Source organism: Lampris incognitus, chromosome 7, assembly GCF_029633865.1.
Source record: "Lampris incognitus isolate fLamInc1 chromosome 7, fLamInc1.hap2, whole genome shotgun sequence".
NCBI lineage: Eukaryota > Metazoa > Chordata > Actinopteri > Lampriformes > Lampridae > Lampris > Lampris incognitus.
In genome coordinates, this window is record NC_079217.1 from 16,459,626 (window position 1) to 16,479,792 (window position 20,167).

The 20,167-nt window shown below is 41.5% G+C and overlaps 1 protein-coding gene across 2 annotated transcripts in view; it reads right to left on the reverse strand.

Moving 5' to 3' along the window:
• The window catches only part of synrg (synergin, gamma), a 78,472-nt gene extending 66,974 nt beyond the window's left edge, over positions 1 to 11,498 (reverse strand). For both annotated transcript variants that reach the window (XM_056283062.1, XM_056283061.1), the window contains exons 1-3: positions 11,482 to 11,498; positions 1,143 to 1,183; positions 33 to 166 (exon numbers count right to left, since the gene is read on the reverse strand). In XM_056283062.1, coding sequence (XP_056139037.1) covers positions 33 to 166; positions 1,143 to 1,179 — 171 coding nt within the window. In that variant the 5' untranslated portion in view covers positions 1,180 to 1,183; positions 11,482 to 11,498. The remainder of the gene's footprint in view (positions 1 to 32; positions 167 to 1,142; positions 1,184 to 11,481) is intronic.
• Between the last annotated feature and the right edge of the window lie 8,669 nt (positions 11,499 to 20,167).

Genomic DNA, 20,167 nt, shown 5'->3' on the forward strand with positions numbered 1-20,167 from the left:
TCATACTCAAACCCATAAACACTGAAAACTACCTGCATAGGCATGGCACCCGGAGGCATCTGTCCCCCAAAGTTCATCCCCATCATTCCTTGCATGTTAGGCTGCATAACCTGGACCATAGGGAAGCCCTGCTGCTGTTGCTGTTGCTGCTGCATGGGTACCATACCTGCAGAATACACACACACACACACACACACACACACACACACACACACACACACACACACACACAACAGTGTAAATTAGCCTGCATCAGCAAAAATAAATGGCACAGAAAAATGTAATAATGTCCTATCTATCTTAAGCTCAATCCATCAAAAATATATTCAAATGAAAAAAAAGATTTGATGGAAGCCCTCAGACTCGGGACTGGAGTGAAACAGTATTACAAACCAATTCCGTGGACAGCTGGGGAGAGGACATGGGCTCAACAGCAACCCAATCTGTTTTATTGGTGAGGACTGTGACAACTCTGAGCAAAACAAATAGGGGTCAGGGGTAGAAAAGAAGTGGAAAAGTGTGTGTTTGTTTTCACACATGCTCTAGCTAACAGGCAGAGTTGAGCAGCCAAATCCTTCTGCAGCCTCCAGATCCTTCACCATGTTAGGTCTCAACCAGGCTGAATAAACGGCTTGTTTAGGCTCCATGCATTTTAATGTGACTCACTAAAATGACATTGCCAATGGGAGCATGTAATGACCCCTGAGAGATGTGGTATAAGGTTTAAGAGGGGCATTACTGCAACTCAACCAACAGCCCAAATAAGGTGAGTATGGCAGCCTAAATGATGCAACAGGACATCTCAGCAAACTAATATACATCTGTGAACTTGGTGTAACAAATCCACAGCGCATAAGCTCAAAAGTGTCTGAATTTACCAATGGGTACTTCTGGGGTTAGTTATGCCAATGTTATGCTACATTGACCGAATGTGTATGAAAAAGGCCAATGTGAAGCAAAACAGAAACACATTCTCTCTGTTTCTGGACTATGTAGCGGAGACAGTCTTAACTCCACAAACATCAAATTGTAGTCGCTGAATGGTAAGCCTAGCGTCTGAGAAAAACGGAGCACACACTTAAAGCAGAGCTCCGGGCCAGGGGGAATACAGAAAACCTCATGTTGACTGAAGGCTGACTCACCTTGTGGTGGTCCCAAGCCCCCTCCGACAGGATACATAAAACTAAAGGAGAGAAGGAAGACACAAATCATTATGATCTTGTAAAGAAGATCAAAGAATGTGATAAGCAGGTTAAACATTCTGACACATGAAGACGGGGTGATATTTCAGTGTTGTGAATTTACTGTTTAAGGGACAGGGCCAGCAAATGAGTTCAGCATAGCGGAGAACAATGCAAACAGGTACCTAGGATTTTTTTTTCCACCGTAGCTATTTTTGGAAGTGTGAAAGGTGATCAGTTTCAAAATGGTACATCAGTTGAGAGTCATACGAGCTTTGAGCAATGTTAAAACACTGAAAATAAATAAAATGAACATGATTGATAACTACTACTTCAGCACTTTCTCATAATGTGTCCTTCAAAAGCTGGTATAAATTCATGTGTTGTGAACACTTGATCAAATATCTGTCCTTTTGAACTACACTTCACAAAAAAATGGTCACAGACGTGCTACATTATTTAAAATAATGCTTCAAACTCATAATTGGAGCCTCACATGATGTCTCACTTGCACTTTTGGCTCTCTTTTGTGTTGCTGAATCCCAGTCCATCCCTATGCTGTTGTGACTGTGTTGAACTTGTTTTAACTAGATTAAGACTAATGTTGCCTTGTTTGTTAATTATTAAATTATCTGTTGTTCCAAGACATGCTGATACTTATTTTACTGGTCAGTTTTAATGCTTTTTGTTTGGTCATTTCTGTTGTGAGTCAGACTGCATCTTAAATCGGTGTGGACGTTATTGTTCCAACTCAGGTGCTGCGTGAATAAATGGTGCATTGACCAACAAGCATAAAGTCTGACAGGTAACAAGAAAAATTTATCCAATAAAAATACAAATAATTTACCCCTAGTCCTGTCAAATTTGAAGTTTGCCACAGTACACAACTGCCACTTGCTTAGGCACTCACATGGGGGCATGGCAAGTATGCTCATGACACAAGAAGGTGAAGCTGTTGACAAATGTAATCAAAGATCTGCTTCAGCAAATGAAAGTTACGCACCCTTTCTGCATTGGTGAAGGTTTGCAAAACTGCAATGCCTACTCAAATCAGTACTGCCTACGTTGCCAGACTCACAATCTTCCTCTCCATAAACATTGCAGTTGTATAGAAGAGTACAATATATGGGTACATTGCACACAATTGTTGTTTGAGCCAGAACTTGGGAGGCAATTCCCGGGTGCCGCACTGTGTCACCCACTGCTCCTCATAGTAGTGGGATGGGTCAAGTGTAGAGAATGTGTCCCTACGGGGATTAATAAAAACGTTCTATAAAAAAAAACCTTTCTTCCAAAGTAGCCTAAGGCTTGCACCGACCCTACTGCATTTACAAATAACCTTAAAAACAAGAAAACGGCGCATAACCTCCAACATACCTGAATTTGAGTCCTGTGCGTAGGTGGTTTTGTTTGATACAAAATCGTATGTTTTCAGAATAGCATCGCTAACGTAACTGTGCCAATTCAAAACTGAGATATAGCTGCAAGCAGCAATTAAAAGAGCCGAGCACAAATGTAGAAAATGTGATATGCAGTGGAGTTCATGTCAGTTCAAGGCAGTGGACATTGTTAAGTGAAGAGCATGCAGGCAACCCAACCGAGGTGAAGTATTCATAAAGACTGCCATTTCCATTTGGCCGAAGGAGACGAGCATACAGACTTAAAATGTTGTACAGCATTAACATTCTTTGTTGCTGATGAAGTGGATGTAACTGAAATCTCACTATTGTGTAGAAATGTTAGTTCATCCTAGTTACACATGCTTTTTTACTCATCACACGTTTACATGTAGGACACCATTTAGTGATAAAAGCATATACTTTCATAGGAAGTAAATAATTTTCCTGTTGGCGCGGTGTGAAACAGACTGCGTCTACAACATGGATACATAGGGACTATGTACACAAATGTACTTTGGGGGTTGCCCCACTAAATATGCCGCTATTTTTTTTATCTTCTCAAAAAATATTTCAAGACATAAGAAGTAATTTAGCAGGAAATGCAAAATAGCAATGCATAGCAACCTAACCCAAACATCAAATTAATTTTGTCCCGTTGTCTTAAAGTGGTGATCTTGAAGATTCTGGTTTCACTCTTTTTTGGCATACGCTTCTCAGGAGACATTTCAAAAACTGCTAAAACTAGTTTGTGTGCCACAACACCAAAACACAGAGCGTTTGTTCCGTCTATAGTCTCTGATGGACCAACTGCTGCTAGGTGACAGAAAACATCACCACCTGTGCGGTGCTTGGGATTTCTGGTGGGAATTTTGCCACAGACACTTTTGTAACTACAAATGCAAGGGCTATCATCAGTGCCCCGATAGGCTGAATTGTCTTTTGAGTCACCTCGTTCAGTGAAAGGTCGTAATTTAGCGGACATTTATTTCAGTGAGAATCTTCAAAATTGCTACTTTAAATTAGCCAACAGCTTTAGGGACAAAGATACTGCAAGACACATGCTTTCTCTCATGCAAACTTTTAACACACTGGAAAACAAATGGGGAAAGGGAGGCTTGTGAGATGACCAAATTTTTGGATTTTTTTTGCCCCCCTTTTTCTCCCCAGTTGTATCCGGCCAATTACACCACTCTTCCAAGTTGTCCCGGTCGCTGCTCCACCCCCTTTGATGATCCGGGGAGGGCTGCAGACTTCCACATGCCTCCTCTGATACATCTGGAGTCACCAGCCACTTCTTTTCACCTGACAGTGAGGAGTTTCACCAGGGGGACATAGCGTGTGGGAGGATCACGCTATTCCCCCCAGTTCCCCCTCCCCCCCGAACAGGTGCCCCGACTGACCAGAGGAGGCGCTAGTGCAGCGACCAGGACACATACCCACATCCGGCTTCCCACCCGCAGACACGGCCTGTGTCTGTAGGGATGCCCGACCAAGCCGGAGGTAACACTGGGATTTGAACCACTGATCCCCGTGTTGGTAGGTAACGGAATAGACCGCCACGTCACTTGGACGCCCGAAATTACCAAATTTAAGTCAAACTTAGTTAAAGGCATGAGCACCACCTTTATAACTGATGTCATAGCACGGCAAAGTCAGTGGAAGCACACAGCCACACAGTAGACAGCTTGAATACTCTGGCCTATTTAAATATCTCATACATTCACTTCTGTCTAAACTGAATAGGTGACACCAGCTGGTCAATGAGGAATACCCTAAAGATAACACAAAAAGTTTATTCAACATGTATTATCTTTGTTTTGAGTATATTTACATACACCATTTATGTAGGATTTAACCTCGATTTAGCTAATATTTGATCTTAAGGATGTAGTGACATGTCTTTGAAGTGAACCATCTCTGTCTTGAAATCTTGGACACTGAATAAGGCCACGTTTACACTGCAGGTCTTGATTCCTGATATAAATTCTTTGTTGAAATCCAATCTTTTTTTCTATATTTACATTACATGCCCTGTATTTGGACTGTATGTTTACGTGGTCATGCATCTTATGTGACACATATGTGCACACAGCAACATGTGATGTTGGCATAGCAATGTAGGTGACAGACAGATGCTAAACATGGAACCCAAGTGAGCTGACATCTTTTCCAAAAGGTTTTGGGAGCGAGACGGTAGAGAGGGGCTTTCATATTACATTTCTTTTTTGTATTTGCTACAGCAATTTCCACCACCTCTGTCAAAACGCCTGCAGATTTTTTGTCTTATGATACGTACAAGAACAGACTGGTGCAAATAACCACCTTTCACCCCATCACGGCTCATACACTTTTGCACACACACATTGGGTGGATGGGCTCACTTATATTAACCATAATACCTCAAGCAAACTGTTTCACGGATCAAAAAATAAAATGTGAATAGAGTTTTTTTTTTCCATTAAGTGGTTTTAAGTGGATAAATAATCTGTGCAGGATACAAAATGACTGAAATAGAAAGTGTGAAAGTTTTTCAACAAACAAGAACAGAAAACAGTGTATGGAAATTGAACACTGCACAATGAGACAAAACTCAAATCTAAAAGTTAAGCACATAACAATTATATCAGCAGTCCCAGCAGCAGCGGTCATTGGGCAGCAGATGGGAGACACCCTGGATAGGCCGCCAGTCCATCACAGGCATCACAGATCACAGATCTTTATTTAATAGAGTTAAAACCAGTCAAATCCACTGTCCATTAAAAGTTTTTGGGTTTTTTTGCCACAGTAAGGGCAGAAGAGCTCTTCCTGCTGTACACAGAACATTTATATTAGTGAATCCATTTACATTTTACAGTTTCTCATTCAGCATATGCTTTTATCTAAAGAAACTTAGGAGTCAAGAATCAGCAATTAGGGGGGTGTCCGGGTGGCGTGGCAGTCTACTCCGTTGCCTACCAACACAGGGATCTCCGGTTCGAATCCCTGTGCTATCTCCGACTTGGTCGGGTGTCCCTACAGACACAATTGGCCGTGTCTGCGGGTGGGAAGCCGGATGTGGGTATGTGTCCTGGTCGCTGCACTAGTGCCTCCTCTGGTCGGTCGGGGTGCCTGTTCCGGGGGGAGGGGGAACTGGGGGTAATAGCATGATCCTCCCATGCGCTATGTCCCCCTGGTGAAACACTGTCAGGTGAAAAGAAGTGGCTGGTAACTCCACATGTATCGGAGGAGACATGTGGTAGTCTGCAGCCCTCCCTGGATCGGCAGAGGTAGTGGAGCAGCGACCAGGACGGCTCAGAAGAGTGGGGTAATTGGCCGGGTACAGTTGGGGAGAAAAAGGTGGAACCCCCCCCCCCCCAGAAAAAAAAAGAATCAGCAATTAGCAAATTAAATCAAGTAGCCTACAAACACGCTCAGTAGTTATCCTATCACTGGCAGCAGCGAACAGCAGGTAGATAGAAGTATGTCTCTTTTCTGGACGGGACTTTATTCCTCTTTTTTGAAGAACGGACCGAGTTTGGATTTAAAGCTCAGCTGTAGATGGCGGGTCAGAAAACTCAACACAGGATTGTAATTACACAACACTAACTCTACTGTACTGTAATATATGTGTACTGCAGACACACATCCGAAATGCTCTTTACTTGGAAAATAGTGTAACCTACTAAAGACTCGCTACCCGATCGGTCAGGGGGTCGACCCCCTTTAGTCGAGCGACCATGTCGCCCCACGGCGCAGCACAAACCCGGATTGAATCCCGCAGCAGGCGGAAAAAATGCTTGGCTACATTGGTGGCAGCGGTGGGATCCGGAAGCATGCAGATCCTCACAAGTCTCTTCAGAGCACGGTTTTAACGAAGCACGAGGGCGCACTTCCGGGAGAGGGTGATTACTGTAACCTACTAAAGACTTGCTGGCTGATCGGCCAGGGGGTCGGCCCCCTTTAATTGTGCAGTTAGCGATGTCGCCTTGTGGTGCAGTACATTAAAGTCGAATCCTGCAGCGGGCGGAAAAAAATGCTCAGTTACAATAGAAAACTAATTTCTAGTGTTTCTCTCACAAGCGTAACATTTAGTGAATGTTTCATCCTCCCTGAGCCTGTTCATGGTTAAACCAGTTCAGAATAGTTTTACAATTATATCAACAATATCAAATATGCCATCATAGTTTAAGATGGGAACGCAAAGTCAGTCTAGTGAGTTAACATACACACAGCGTGTACTGGTGTGTGGCTGTGTGAGCAGTGGGACTGTTACGCACTCATCTGAGTACTCCCTATGGCTGGAAAACTTTGCTTTATAATCATTTGGCTGCATCCAAAATCATGTACTAGCATACTATTTAATATGGCAAAATACTATGTGAGTGTTTTCAGTATGTCTGAAACCAAAGTATGCATTAAACAGTATGTGAAAAATACCCAGAAATCATACATCAGATGGCACATCCAGGAACTTTGGCTTGCGACATGTCTCTGCCCCTTTTTGAAGAAAACAAATGACACTTGCCATAGACTTTAATGTAAAATAGTAGTACAAAACAAAACCAACAGAAAACCACCAGAATTAAATTGGTTTATAAATTACCCATAAACACTATGTCCGGTAAATATATGTCCACTTTGCCTGCCATAGAACGCGCAAGATATATCAAAAAGATTAATTTGATCCATCTTCAGTCATGTCCCTTCAGTCTCCCAGCATGACGCTGGTGCAATAACCCCACTCAGTGGCCAGAGGTGTCCTACCTGGACATCTATTTTTACCTTATTGAGTCTCCAGGTAAGAAATTACTAGTCAAGTATTTTACTTTTCAGTCCCACTCTACAAACAGCATGCTGGCTAGCAACAGCACTGTACTCTGACAACTGACCTAGTTACATTATAGCCTATACGGTCAGTCTAGCCTGAGCCCCAACCAGTAAATGTCAGTAGTCTATAAAGAACATTAGGCTACAGCTGTTAATATTAAATTCATGCAAGTAAAAATGGTTTGTCTTTGCGCCTCTATAATAAGCTAAGCGTACAGAGTCAAGTAACACAGGTGACTCGTTTCACAAATTGGCAAATGAAAGGCACAGCAGCCAACACGCAAGCCTACCTTAGTGGCAGCCTTGTCAATAATGCCATCCCAACTGTGTCCAAAGCCATTAGAACGTCCCTTTCATTTTCATCAATGCCAGTCTACTCTTTCTGAATTAGGGGTAGGGTTAAGTGTGTGGAGATGCAGGGTCCGATAGCTTCCCGTTGTCTTTAGCCCTTCTATCGTGATCTTTTTTAGGACATAGCAGGTGAACAAATTAGAGATCAGTGTTTTTGGATTTATTGTTAGTATAACCAACTACACAGCAACTCTCCGGTATAGCGTTATTAATTTAAACCGTTTTTTAAAAAGTGTTTACACTGTTGCCATCTACATGGGCTTCTTTCCCCCGAAAAAGGGGCATGGTGATGAGAGCCTATTCTCGATGACGTATTGCCGGTCTGGTGTAGGCTACATCTAGAGTGCAAACACTGGACAATATACTGGCACAGATATCCTACAATGCATTGCGATACTTCATGACAACAACCAACAATGGCGTAGCGTAGGGCAATAAAAAACCCGATCGGCAGAATGGTGTAACAATTTTAATGTTAGCATTACTTTTCACAGTGGCCAGCATAATCTGGTATCTCAGCACAGAGGGGGCTCAATAGTTATAGCTACTCCAGTATGAGAGAGTGATATAAACAGAACACCACAATGATGATGCCATACTTGAAGGGATTCTGGTTCACATCTGCTCACCCCAAGATTTGCAATTTAAAAAGCTTTCATCAGAGCAGAATGGCTCTGCCTCCTACATGTAGTGCAGCAAATAACGGGTCATGGATTAGCAGATTAACAAAGGAAAAAAAAAAAGATCAGCAGCGATAGCAGCTGTGGCAGCTTGGCCTGCCACTGTGTGGTAAAGGATCTGTACTGATGAAAAAACTGTCATGCGACTGTTTTAAATGCAAGTGATAGCAGAGGCATCAGAAAGGTAAAACAAACTAAAATCCAGCTTTACAAACAGGAAAGGGCAACAACCCATGCAACTGAGAATCCAGCCTTACTACAAAAAGCACTCCTTCAAAAAGCACTCCTTTAGAGGGAATACTTTGGCTTGTGGAAAGAGGAATGTGTAAAATTCATATGATATTCTGAGAAATATTATTTGCAGCAGCCTGCCTCCTGTTAATTCAGTAGCCACAATCCACCCAGGCTCCCTTAAGGCCACCACAAAGCCAATCTGACAGAGAAAATTTGACCTACATTCAACTCTCAGTTTTTGGTCTAAAGCTGTTGTTTTAAATACTTCTGTTTCACATTGTACCAGATTAATGCTGAAACATAAAGGAAAGGTTTCGGGGAATAAATAGAAGTTAAAAGACAAAATAAAACAAACAAACAAAAAAAAGCTCATTACCAAGTGACAAACTTCAACAAGAAGTAAAAGTACAATGACCCATACAAAGAGCAAATGAAGAATCTATCAAGCTGCTCCACTAACTACGCAAAAGTAAAGTTCATTAGGGTGAAGTTTTATAGTATTTTTATCTGTCACTTTTGGATGATTAAAAGGTATATTAGTTATTTTATCAGAAATGTTTTCTCCAACTTACCAACCATAATTTCATTTTCAGCAGGATAACACCATATTGTATATATTTAGTAACTTTCTGTTCAGAAATAAATTGTACACATTTCAGTAGCATTGCAATAATTAAAAACTTGCGTTTTCTTTTATTCAGTAGGCCTGTTTGACAACTAAAGTCAGTTGTCTAAATAGGCGGTTCAACATAGTTACATTTAAGATACAATACTGAAGGTAATTTTTAACTTAATGACACCTATGGTGGTCCTATTAACTGGATTGGTGTTTGATCACGCCAAATCGTAGAGATCCATTCAAAATGAGACATTTGATAGCTAGTGCTGCTGTCTCAGCACCTTCCAGAACTTCACTTGTTCTTCTGCATTTGGCCTCTATGGTGAAGCCATAAAACATGATGATGTACCATATCATTTTTCTCAGGATAATCCTGGCCAACCATTAAAATGTGCAACCACAAATATGTTCGTGATTTGGATACTTGTGGATTAGTGAGTCTTAAATACAGCAGTGATAGAAATTATCAGAACAGGATTTGTTTGCATGCAAAACTTCAGGATTGTAGCTTTAAACTGATAACAAGGCCTGCAAAAAAAGGGACTTCAGCGACCAGTCAGACCCACTGAGTGTAACACAATTTGTTTCAGTTCTAAATAAGGGAGGGGGGAAAAGCCATTACAACCATGTATGACTAGCATTTATAACATTCACATAACCAAGCTTCGATTAAGTTAAATCTGAAAGCTGTTGAATCCATTCAAAAACTTCACAAGTGCTCCATCTCCTGGCTTTCTATGTTGGCATGGGCTGGGAGTACATTTTGGTCTTACCATATAATGTATGTTTTTTTGGTGGCTGCCCTCTACATTAAAGGGCAGACAACAGAGTCAGAAAGAACCTAATAATGACCTTGATCAGGTCAAGGTTCAATTTCTTATTAAACCAGTTATATTCCACACAATACAAAGTCAAATTTTGCCCACACCATAATCAGTTTCATTATAACTTGATTCGGGTGCTAAAAAGGACAATATCCTCTGCTTTACTATCATTCAGGCTTACAAAGAGCCACGAATGGAGTCCCTATTTATTATGCATTAGAAAATGAGATTATATAGGTCAACACACTTAGGTTTAGTCAGACAGACACACTGGCAAAATTCACCAGCTGTGATCAATAATATGTCTAGCCCACAAAAAGGGAAAACAGCTAAATTTATGTTAGCACACATGCAATAAACTCCTTGTCGACAGACATTAGAGCTTGCTTAGGCCAGCAGGAAAGGTTACTCTTATCTGAGATCTTGGATTCAGTTTCACCTGTGGCATCAGTATCACCTGGTTAGTGGGGAGGCTTTGAGCCAGCATATTTATAATTCAGTCTGCCCTGGCCACGCTAAAGCTCAGCCTGTCAGTCATGAGTCTGATTATAAGAAAGAGGCCAATCATGTTACAATACTCAACATGATGTGAAATACTCTTAAATTTCCTTAACTAATATCAAACCTATCTAATGACTGAACAGGGATGTAAAAAATAAACAATGATGCAGGTCTGGTAGTGATAACTTAATTTTGTACTAAAGATTACTCAGCAAACAGTCAAAAGAAAATCCGGAAATACAAGAAAACACTTCTTCCACCTTTAGGCGAGCTCCTCATTGGGGACAGTATACAAGCTACCAGCTGGAGTGTAGAACAAATTTTAGCTAAAAAAAAGAAACAAAAAAAACACTAACAGATCAAGTTTGAACACTGTCTTCTTAAATGTTGAGACAACAACAAATGTGCCACAAAACGAAATCATTGTGAATAAGATAGCCTTACTTTTACTGACATTTATTGTTGTTTACTGGTGGCTGACAATGCTAAATGACTTAAGACTTACCCCTGCTAGATACCAGGTTGTCATTTTGAATTGGCGTCAATCTCAATTTTTTTCCTTTTTTACAATTAATTTCGATAAGTGTCTACAACCTGACCCGGCAGACTGACAGGGAAGTCAGGAGAGGATGAAGTCCAGTCGTAGGACAAACTAGTAAACCTCGTAGCAGAGCCTGATAAAGCTAACTAAAGAACTAGCATCGGCTAGCTTTGACACCTGACATCCAGCCATCTCATCAGCTTAGCCTCGATAACAAAGAGGCCCTTCCTGTTTTGTCTTCCTTCGTTTCGGATACGGCCATGTAAGTGGGCGTCAAACATAGCTCTATTGTGAACCAAATGCAATATTTTTTGGAGACGTTTGATTTTAAATTACAAAAATACCTGCCGCCTCCCCCAGATCCTGGCCGTAGCGCCATCTTGATAACAGCAGTCCTGAGCAGCGATGACGTCTGCGGTGACGATGCGCTGGCGCTTCCTGATTTGTGTAATGCCAAAGATTTGCCACTAGATGTCAATGTTGTAGTTAGAAGCCACACTGTCAGTGTGGAAGGGCCCATTGGGGCCCATTGGGGCCACCCATTTTTCACACGCAGCCTCCTGCCACGTTCATTGTTTTTGCAATATGCATGCAGTGTTTATTTAAACTGATAATATGAGCTTGTATGTTCCATATAATGGTTGATGAGCACGGTACAATACTGCAAGACTACCATTTCCACTAGAGGGTCTTGTAAGCATAGTAAGGACTGTCATACAGCACTATCACAAAGTTAAAAAGCACTTTATTTCTCTATTTTTTCCCTGTTTTTCTCTGTTCTCATTCTCTGTGTAATTCCTCTGTGTATTTGCACAACAACCTAACTTTGCATATGTGATAAATGTTTTTTTGGATGCAATTTAATATGGTGTCTTACAATTACTTTGCACCTTACTCTCTTCTAAGGATGTCAAAAAGGTGATCATACACCCAGCCCTTTGCTCCATAGTAAATAGAGCATTGTAGTAAATTTCTTAACTGCGATCGTTAGCAACATGTTTTTTTTAATTCTATTTATTTTTTTAATTCTTTGTTGTTGTTGTTTTGTGTGTGTGTGTGTGTGTGTGTGTGTGTGTGTGTGTGTGTGTGTGTGTGTGTTTCATTGCAACTGCACTTAACCCCTAATTATTTGTTCAATAGTTTTACTGGCTACTAAATGTTCTGAGGTGATTGTGTGGCCTGACACATAAAGTGATTCAGCTGGAACTTCTTTGTTACACCAGTGATAAGGTGGAGTAACAAGGATGTGCCCTTCTCCCATTGTCTTACTCTGTGCTGTTGTGAAAGATTTACAGCTTAATGAGGGTAGTGTTGGGCATTGGATGATATCCCACACTACCATCCATCACCAGCTTTACCCTTAGTCCTTTCTACATATCTTGGGTCTATTCAATAGACACTTTCAGAGTCCATATACATGACAGAGGGGCCAATGAAAGTGGTTAGGCCTCAGAGCGACACCATCTCAACAGCATTTTCCTTTTTTAAGTTTATTTTGAATACACACCCTGCCACTTGAAATAGACTACTGGGTGGCCATTCCTCGCTGATTTTCCCTCTATAGTATAGTTAGTGTCAGAATAAAATGATGAGACATCTTTCTTCAATTATTATTTTTTTCTTACTTTGGTTGTCTGAAACACAATGCTATATATTCGGGGGGGGGGCGCATCTAGATGAATCCTCCAACCCAGAAAAAAAAATGTAAGCGTCTAATGTGATAACATTATGTGATTGTTTTGATGGTTTTCAAAAGGTTGCTAGAAAACCATAGGTGGTACCATAGGTGGTACCCGAGGACCTGATTGAGAACCTCTGCTTGTAATGGCATCAATGACACAGGCGCTCACTTCTCTGTCAAGGTAATACGCTAATAATGCGGAATAGCCCTCATCTGGCAGTTTTATTTGTGGGAGTGAATGAAGCCTGTTTGAATTATTTCTGCTTGTCTTGATTGCTTCCATTGATACTCGTGAAAGTTGATTAGCCCCTCGTCAGTCTCCTTGTCTCCTCAATACTCCTCAGTCCTTTGAATCCATTCAGAGGCCTCGGAGAGCAGAGTGTGGGCTCCCACCCTGCTGTGTGCACTGGGTTTAGCTGGAGGCCAGCCGAGCCAATCATGTCCCCCTGATGTTTGGGTCTGGGCTGGCTGTGGGCAGACCCCAGAGGAGGTCCAGCGGGAGAGGTTAACATTAACCCGAATCCCATTCTGGGCATCCAACTATTCTCCATAAATCATTAACCCCTCCAGCATCACGCCTGTGACAGCATGACAACGTCAATCTGCAAGGATTCCTCTATAGCAAGGATTCTTAAACTTTTGCAGCTTGAGATACAAAAAGAGCAAATGTCCTTTCGCTACATGGAGGCTAATAATAACAGACTTGCAAGACCAACAAGATTTAACTCAGTCCTAATATGGACCTAATTTAGTTTTCCATAACGGTTTGACGCTGCTCTGCGCTGCAGGAATCTTCTATGGCATAAAAGGAAAAGCAAAACGGCATTTAAACGACAAACACAACTCTCATTCTCGGTGCAGTTGATTCTTAATTGTGAGATTTCTCGAGCAGGGGAAAGTAGGTACCCTCCTTATAATCAAAGGTTTCATTAAGGCATGCACAGGTCTTCTGCACAGCTGTATCGGGTACGTTTTAAGCCTAAATGAGGTGTGTTGTCAGTTGATGTCCTTCAACACAAGAAGCGATCACACCTTTGTCATCAAGGGGAGAAAAAAAAACATACCGAAATAACTTTGGCTGACCAAATAGAAAACATCCCTGAGAATCCCTTCGAGGCTTGCGTTCATGTTATTATCTTTTTAGCCTTGGACCTTTATTTAGAACCACAGTCACAATCAGAATCTGTTTTATTTGCAATCTCGTTTTTCACATAGGAGAAATTTAGATGTATTGTATATTGCTCATGAGCACACGATGATATGATAACACAAGGTAATTGGGAAATCTGTTTTACTTTGGGGGGGGGGGTTCTGTCCGTCTACTTTGCATTTGTTTTATTTCCCCCTTTGTAGCAAAGACTTGTAACTGATTATTATTATTATTATTATTATTATATTGTTGTTGCTGTCGCTGCTATTGCTCATTTGCTGTTATTAAAGCAGTTTTAGTTTTGTGCCCCTTCTAAAATAATCCATAAATCACTGACACGTTGTGTAGAATTATTTTGCAAACTGCTGAGGAAATATGTACCACCCAGACGTGGTACATTTCTGAGGCTGGTGTGGTGCATTAAATAATAATGTATTATCAATGGATCTGTTGACTAAAATACAACTTCCAGTGACTCCCGTTTTTAACCCCCTACCCACCCCCCCAAAATGTGACTGTAAATCGATTGGAACAACTAAAATACCTTGAGATCAAAGGCCACCTACCTTTTCAGCTGTCTAACCTAGCTGTCACCGTAGGTGGTACTAGTGGGGATGTACGGTGAAGGGTAGTGATTGTTATAACCAAGGCCCGACTGATCTCCATGACTGTGCGAGGGCCCAACAGAGGCCTCCTTGATCAAGGGTTGTGATGGAAGACTCCTCTATCAAAGCAGCTCCATACATGTGTATGTATTTCTCCTCAGAAGGTTGGCGTAAACTCTTGTTCGCAGTGACCAATTAGCCCGGGCAGAAAGTGGCCTCCTGACCCTTGACCCCTGCTGGGCAGTCTTATCCATTAACCCCTTGGGCCCCAGCTGGAGTTGATGTAGTATCCATTCTTCTGGGACTGCTAAACACACGGCCACATTCACCCTGCAGCTTCCACTTTCTGTCTCTTTGTCCCTTCCCTCCATTCCCCGTGTGTCACCTCGCTCCTCATGTTGACCTCTGAGTCTGCCCTGCATCCACGGGATTTGCTCCATTCATCCCTATGCTAGATCAACAAGAAAGTAGTTTTGCCCCCTGAAAGAAGACCCTCTTCGTTTGACCTCTTTTTGGGGTTCTTGCATGTCAATTCATCTCTAATCCCTCTTTAGTGTCTTTTAATTATATATTTTTCATAAATTCTCTGTTTACATGTTAGTATGTACTTACTGTGATATGGAGATACTGTGACATAGTGTCACATGAGAAGAAGTAATTTCTACAACGTTATATACACATATTGTTTTTCAATCAGATAAACCTGTATTATTAACAATATTGTTTTCCTGGGAGTGTAATGAGAATTTCAGTTGGGAAAGTTTTAACCGCTGAGAACAATTATATATGCATCAAATTCATTACAGTGAGTTGGTACTAATCATATGAATGAAGTAGAGAAATCAGTCATTAACAGACACAATGTACTTAATTAGGGACCAGCAATTGTCCACAGTATACACAATCTCATATGCAATAACAATCAAATACAGCAGAAATGGTGGCAATAGCTACAAACTGAATTTATGCAGACATGTTTTCCCTTCTCAGATAGCGATGTACAGGTACATGTAAAGTACACAACATGGAAAATGTAATGTCTACGTCGGAGCCTTGAAAAATAAAATAACTGAAAATACACAGGAAGGCCTTGTGTTTCTACAAAGTGTCATGGTAGTGGCTAGTTGGTGATGGTCAAAGCATAGGGGCACGAAATCTTTCTGATGCCCCGTGCTGTTCGCCCAACATTAGTTTTCGGAAGAGTGTTGGCTGTCCGAGTGGGTGGGATATCGCCCATGACCTTCCCTGTACACAACCCTGCCCCACAGTCATGCACGTCTTCAACGGAGGTGGCAAACAAGTCAATAATCCTCTCTCCTCCCTGGAGGAAGTGCTGCAGTTGGCCCTTGTTTGGACCAAATATGCAAAACTAGGTATAGACATGAAGTTATGGGAACGGTGATTTTGTGTGTAAAATTGAGACAACCCAGACATTTGACCTGACTCCACCGAGGGTTTAGCCGCGTATGTCAAGGAGGAGAAGTTGTGGTGGATACTGCCACAAAAGGCTAAAATTACTCTTGCTAATCAGGTCACATGGTTACCTATGAGATTTTCAAAGATTAATTTTTGTATCATAACTAAAGGAATGGATATAACATCGCAGTAGAACAATAATTCTGAGCGTGTACATGAAATAACATCACCACTGTGACTTTTTTATTGACAAGAGTCGAACCCGAGACTCAACAGCATGAGGCAGCTGTGTTAAAGGATCACTCTGTCTTGAAATGATGCCCCCTACCGACACACTGCTGCCACACCGTTGTCCTTAAATGAGTGAAGGACGGCATTTACTTTGCTCCTGAATTTGGTAAAAATTCTTATTTTTGGTTTTTAGTTTGAGGCTGTAACATTTTGTATATATATATACATACATATACACATATAATTGCTCCTTATTTGTTGAGCACTTTCCCTATATAACCACTCAAAGCATTTTTTACTATGCACGTATGCCTCACATTCACCCATTCACACACACATTCATACAGTGATGAAGCCATGTAAACGCACCCACAGGTGGATCAGTGTGAAGTTAATGAGATGCATGTGGCCTCTCCTGCTGGTGTACAATAGACTGAATGTCCATACAAGTTAATTGTCCATATGACTGCATCAGCTACTGATTCTTTTAAGATGGCTCGGCTTGGTTGCTCCACTGAGACTGTGCTTGTATTTCTTTTTCTTTCTTTTTTTTTTTTTTAGTTTTTGTCATTATTGTGCACCAATTTCATCAGCACTGATTAACCTTTTCCATTTTATTCTTATTTACTTGTTGTTCTACTTCTTCTTGTTGCACAATTTTGGAATTTGCCGAAAAACAGCATTTCACTGCTCATTGCACGTGTTGTTTGTGCAGCAGCGTACGACAAATAAACCTTCGAAATCTCGAAATCCTGATGCGCTATAACCTAAACTACAGTACAGAGCACAGAACTCCCCAATGCACTTATTAGGCACGTTATTGAGTTGAGCTGTTATAATGTGTTTATTTCACACTTGAAATTAAATGTTCTTGTTCAGAGATTGCCATGCTCCATCCTGAATTGTGTGCTCCAAAACAGATGCAAATGAAGTTCTCAGTCTTTCTGCTGCTTTTGGGGAGGTGCAGTAAAAGAGCGGTGGTTGGATCTTCAGAGGTCTCCTGGGACTAAAATCAAAGGTCCCATTCAAAACCAAATAGGGCAACATCACTGGATTACAAGGCTTTCCCCAGCAGGGCGTCCCTATTGGAGGCAGTCAAAGCCAGGGCCAGAAAAGCTTAGTCAGGACATCTTCAGCAGGAATGAGACTCGTAAGCGGGTAAGTTCCTGAAGAGGGGTACTCACACAGGAAAGTCCTGACCCAAGCGATAGTTCTTAGAAGGGCTATGTGTTGTTTCACATGATGCCCAGCTAGATTGGGGAGTGGGTGTGATCCCGTCTCAGCAGACATGACCATATTGCCCTTTTGTCTACCAGGCTAGTCTGCAAAGTGTAATTATTTGTCTTTAGAGTCCAGTGGCTCTACTTACCTCGGTACCATTCAGGCCATCAATCATTTTGCACACTCTCTAGAATGAGAAATAACAAAATGAGAAGTGCTTGTGTGCTGCCGCCATTGAAAAGTAAGGAAAAAGGGAGATCTAGTTATGTTGGAGAGTTATATGATGAAAAGGGCCGAGGTAGGTGAGAAATAAAAAGTGGCATCAAACCGATTACTCAAAACGGCGGCGTCTTCACGGAGAGAGCTGTGATGTATTTTGGCATGTCAGAGAAAGTAAATGATGTCGAAAGCCAACGGAGCGCGGTATTTAAAGCGACTCGACCTAACGCCCCCACCGTGGCTTTTCTTTCAGTCACAAAACTTAACATATTTCACGAGAAGGACTATAATATAACATGTTTCTACCTTGATTGGTATTATTATTCCTAATTGTTAAAGCTTAGAAAAGGGAACAATTTTCCTGCTGCATAAAATACAAGTAGCTTACAACTATGCTAACATGCTAAAGTGGTATGGACTGCACATTTGTTTCCTTTGATTTTTTTTCTTTCTTTCTTCGCAGATGGTATCTCTTATGTTTTTATAAAAAGTGCGGACTGTTTAACAAGAGGCCGCTCTTCAATGTTCTTCAATTATCTGAGATGAGCATCAAGCTGGACTTGATGCTCATTAAATGGACTCATCAAGCCACAAATCTCATGTCTTCAGTCTCCATAACTTCCAATGGGTGAAAAATAATATGTTTAAAAATAACTGCAGGTTCCTCTGTCAAAAACAAAAATCAAACAAATTTTACCATCTGAGGTAAAACTCAATCAAACAGTTTATGAAAAATTCCACAACAGTACACCACTTGCCAGTATTCAAAGACCATCTTGAAAACAACTGTTTACGGCCAGAAGATACTGGAGGTAACGTCGTCTCTTCCAGACCTCAAGTAAACTCGGTTCTTCTACTTCCTTCATCTTAAAACAGGCTAAAAGCAAATCGGTGCACACGAAGGAATGACATGTACCTGCAGCTAAAGCCCAGCATGCAGTGTGTGCACAGTATAATTTGCTTTAAAAGTGTCACAGGTTGTCCTCCACAGTCCATTATCTGTCCCATGGAGAGAAAATGGCTGCTGTCTGTGGTGCTGAAGGAGTTGCCCCAGGTCAGTGACAGAAACACCCACTTACAAACTTACACACACACACACAAACGCACGCACGCACACACGCACACACACACACCACACACACACACACACATATACACAGGCACAATTGCACACCTACACTTACACCCACACACATACACATACAAAGACACAAATGCACACACACACACACACACACACACACACACACACACACAGAGGCAGAATTGCACACCTACACTTATACACACATCCACACACATATAAACAGGCACAATTGCACACCTACACTTACACCCACACACATCCACATACAAAGACACAAATGCACACACACACACATGCACACAGAGGCAAAATTGCACACCTACACTTATACACACATCTACACACATATACACAGGCACGACGGCACACCCACACACAAACACGCATACACACACACATGCACACACATTCACACATAAACACAAGCACAATTGCACACCTACACTTACACTCACACACCTACACGCATATACATACACAGACACAAATGCACACACACACACATGCACACACACACACACACACAGGCAGAATTGCACACCTACACTTATACACACATCCACACACATATACACAGGCACGACTGCACACCTACACACAAACACGCATACACACACACACACACAAATGCACGCATACACACACCTACACTTACACCTACACACACACACACACACACACACACACACACACACACACATGCACACATATACACAGGCACAATTTCACACCTACACCTACACACACACACACACACACACACATATATATATATATCCATCCATTCACCCATTATCCAAACCACTTATCCTGCTCTCAGGGTCGTGGGGATGCTGCCTATCCCGGCAGTCATTGGGCAGCAGGCGGGGATACACCCTGGACAGGCCGCCAGGCCATCACAGGGCCTAATAAATATGATTAATCATTAATAAAGTATATCAAAATCAAAAAATCAAAAAAAAGCTTTGAATAGCTGTCCAAAGCCACTATAATCTGACAGAAAACTCACAACAATATCCTGCACCATCATTTCCTCCTTTTGAGTGATGGCCTTCTTGCGGAAATCTATGGCGTCATTTTTGTGCCTCATTCCTGAGCGTGCGGTGGGACTTTCTCAGCACAGAATAATTTAACCTGAACAAACAAAAATCTATTCTTTCTTCAATAAATGTATTTCCGTGTTTGCAGTTATCAACATACACGCACAATAATGTCTGTCACTCAATATTAGTCATTTGTTCTCTCACAGATCTCTGCTCTGTGCGCCGGCAGACACTTGGACATGTGAGCGTGTATATAGTTAAATATATAATATATATATATACACTACCGTTCAAAAGTTTGGGATCACCCAAACAATTTCGTGTTTTCCATGAAAAGTCACACTTATTCACCACCATATGTTGTGAAATGAATAGAA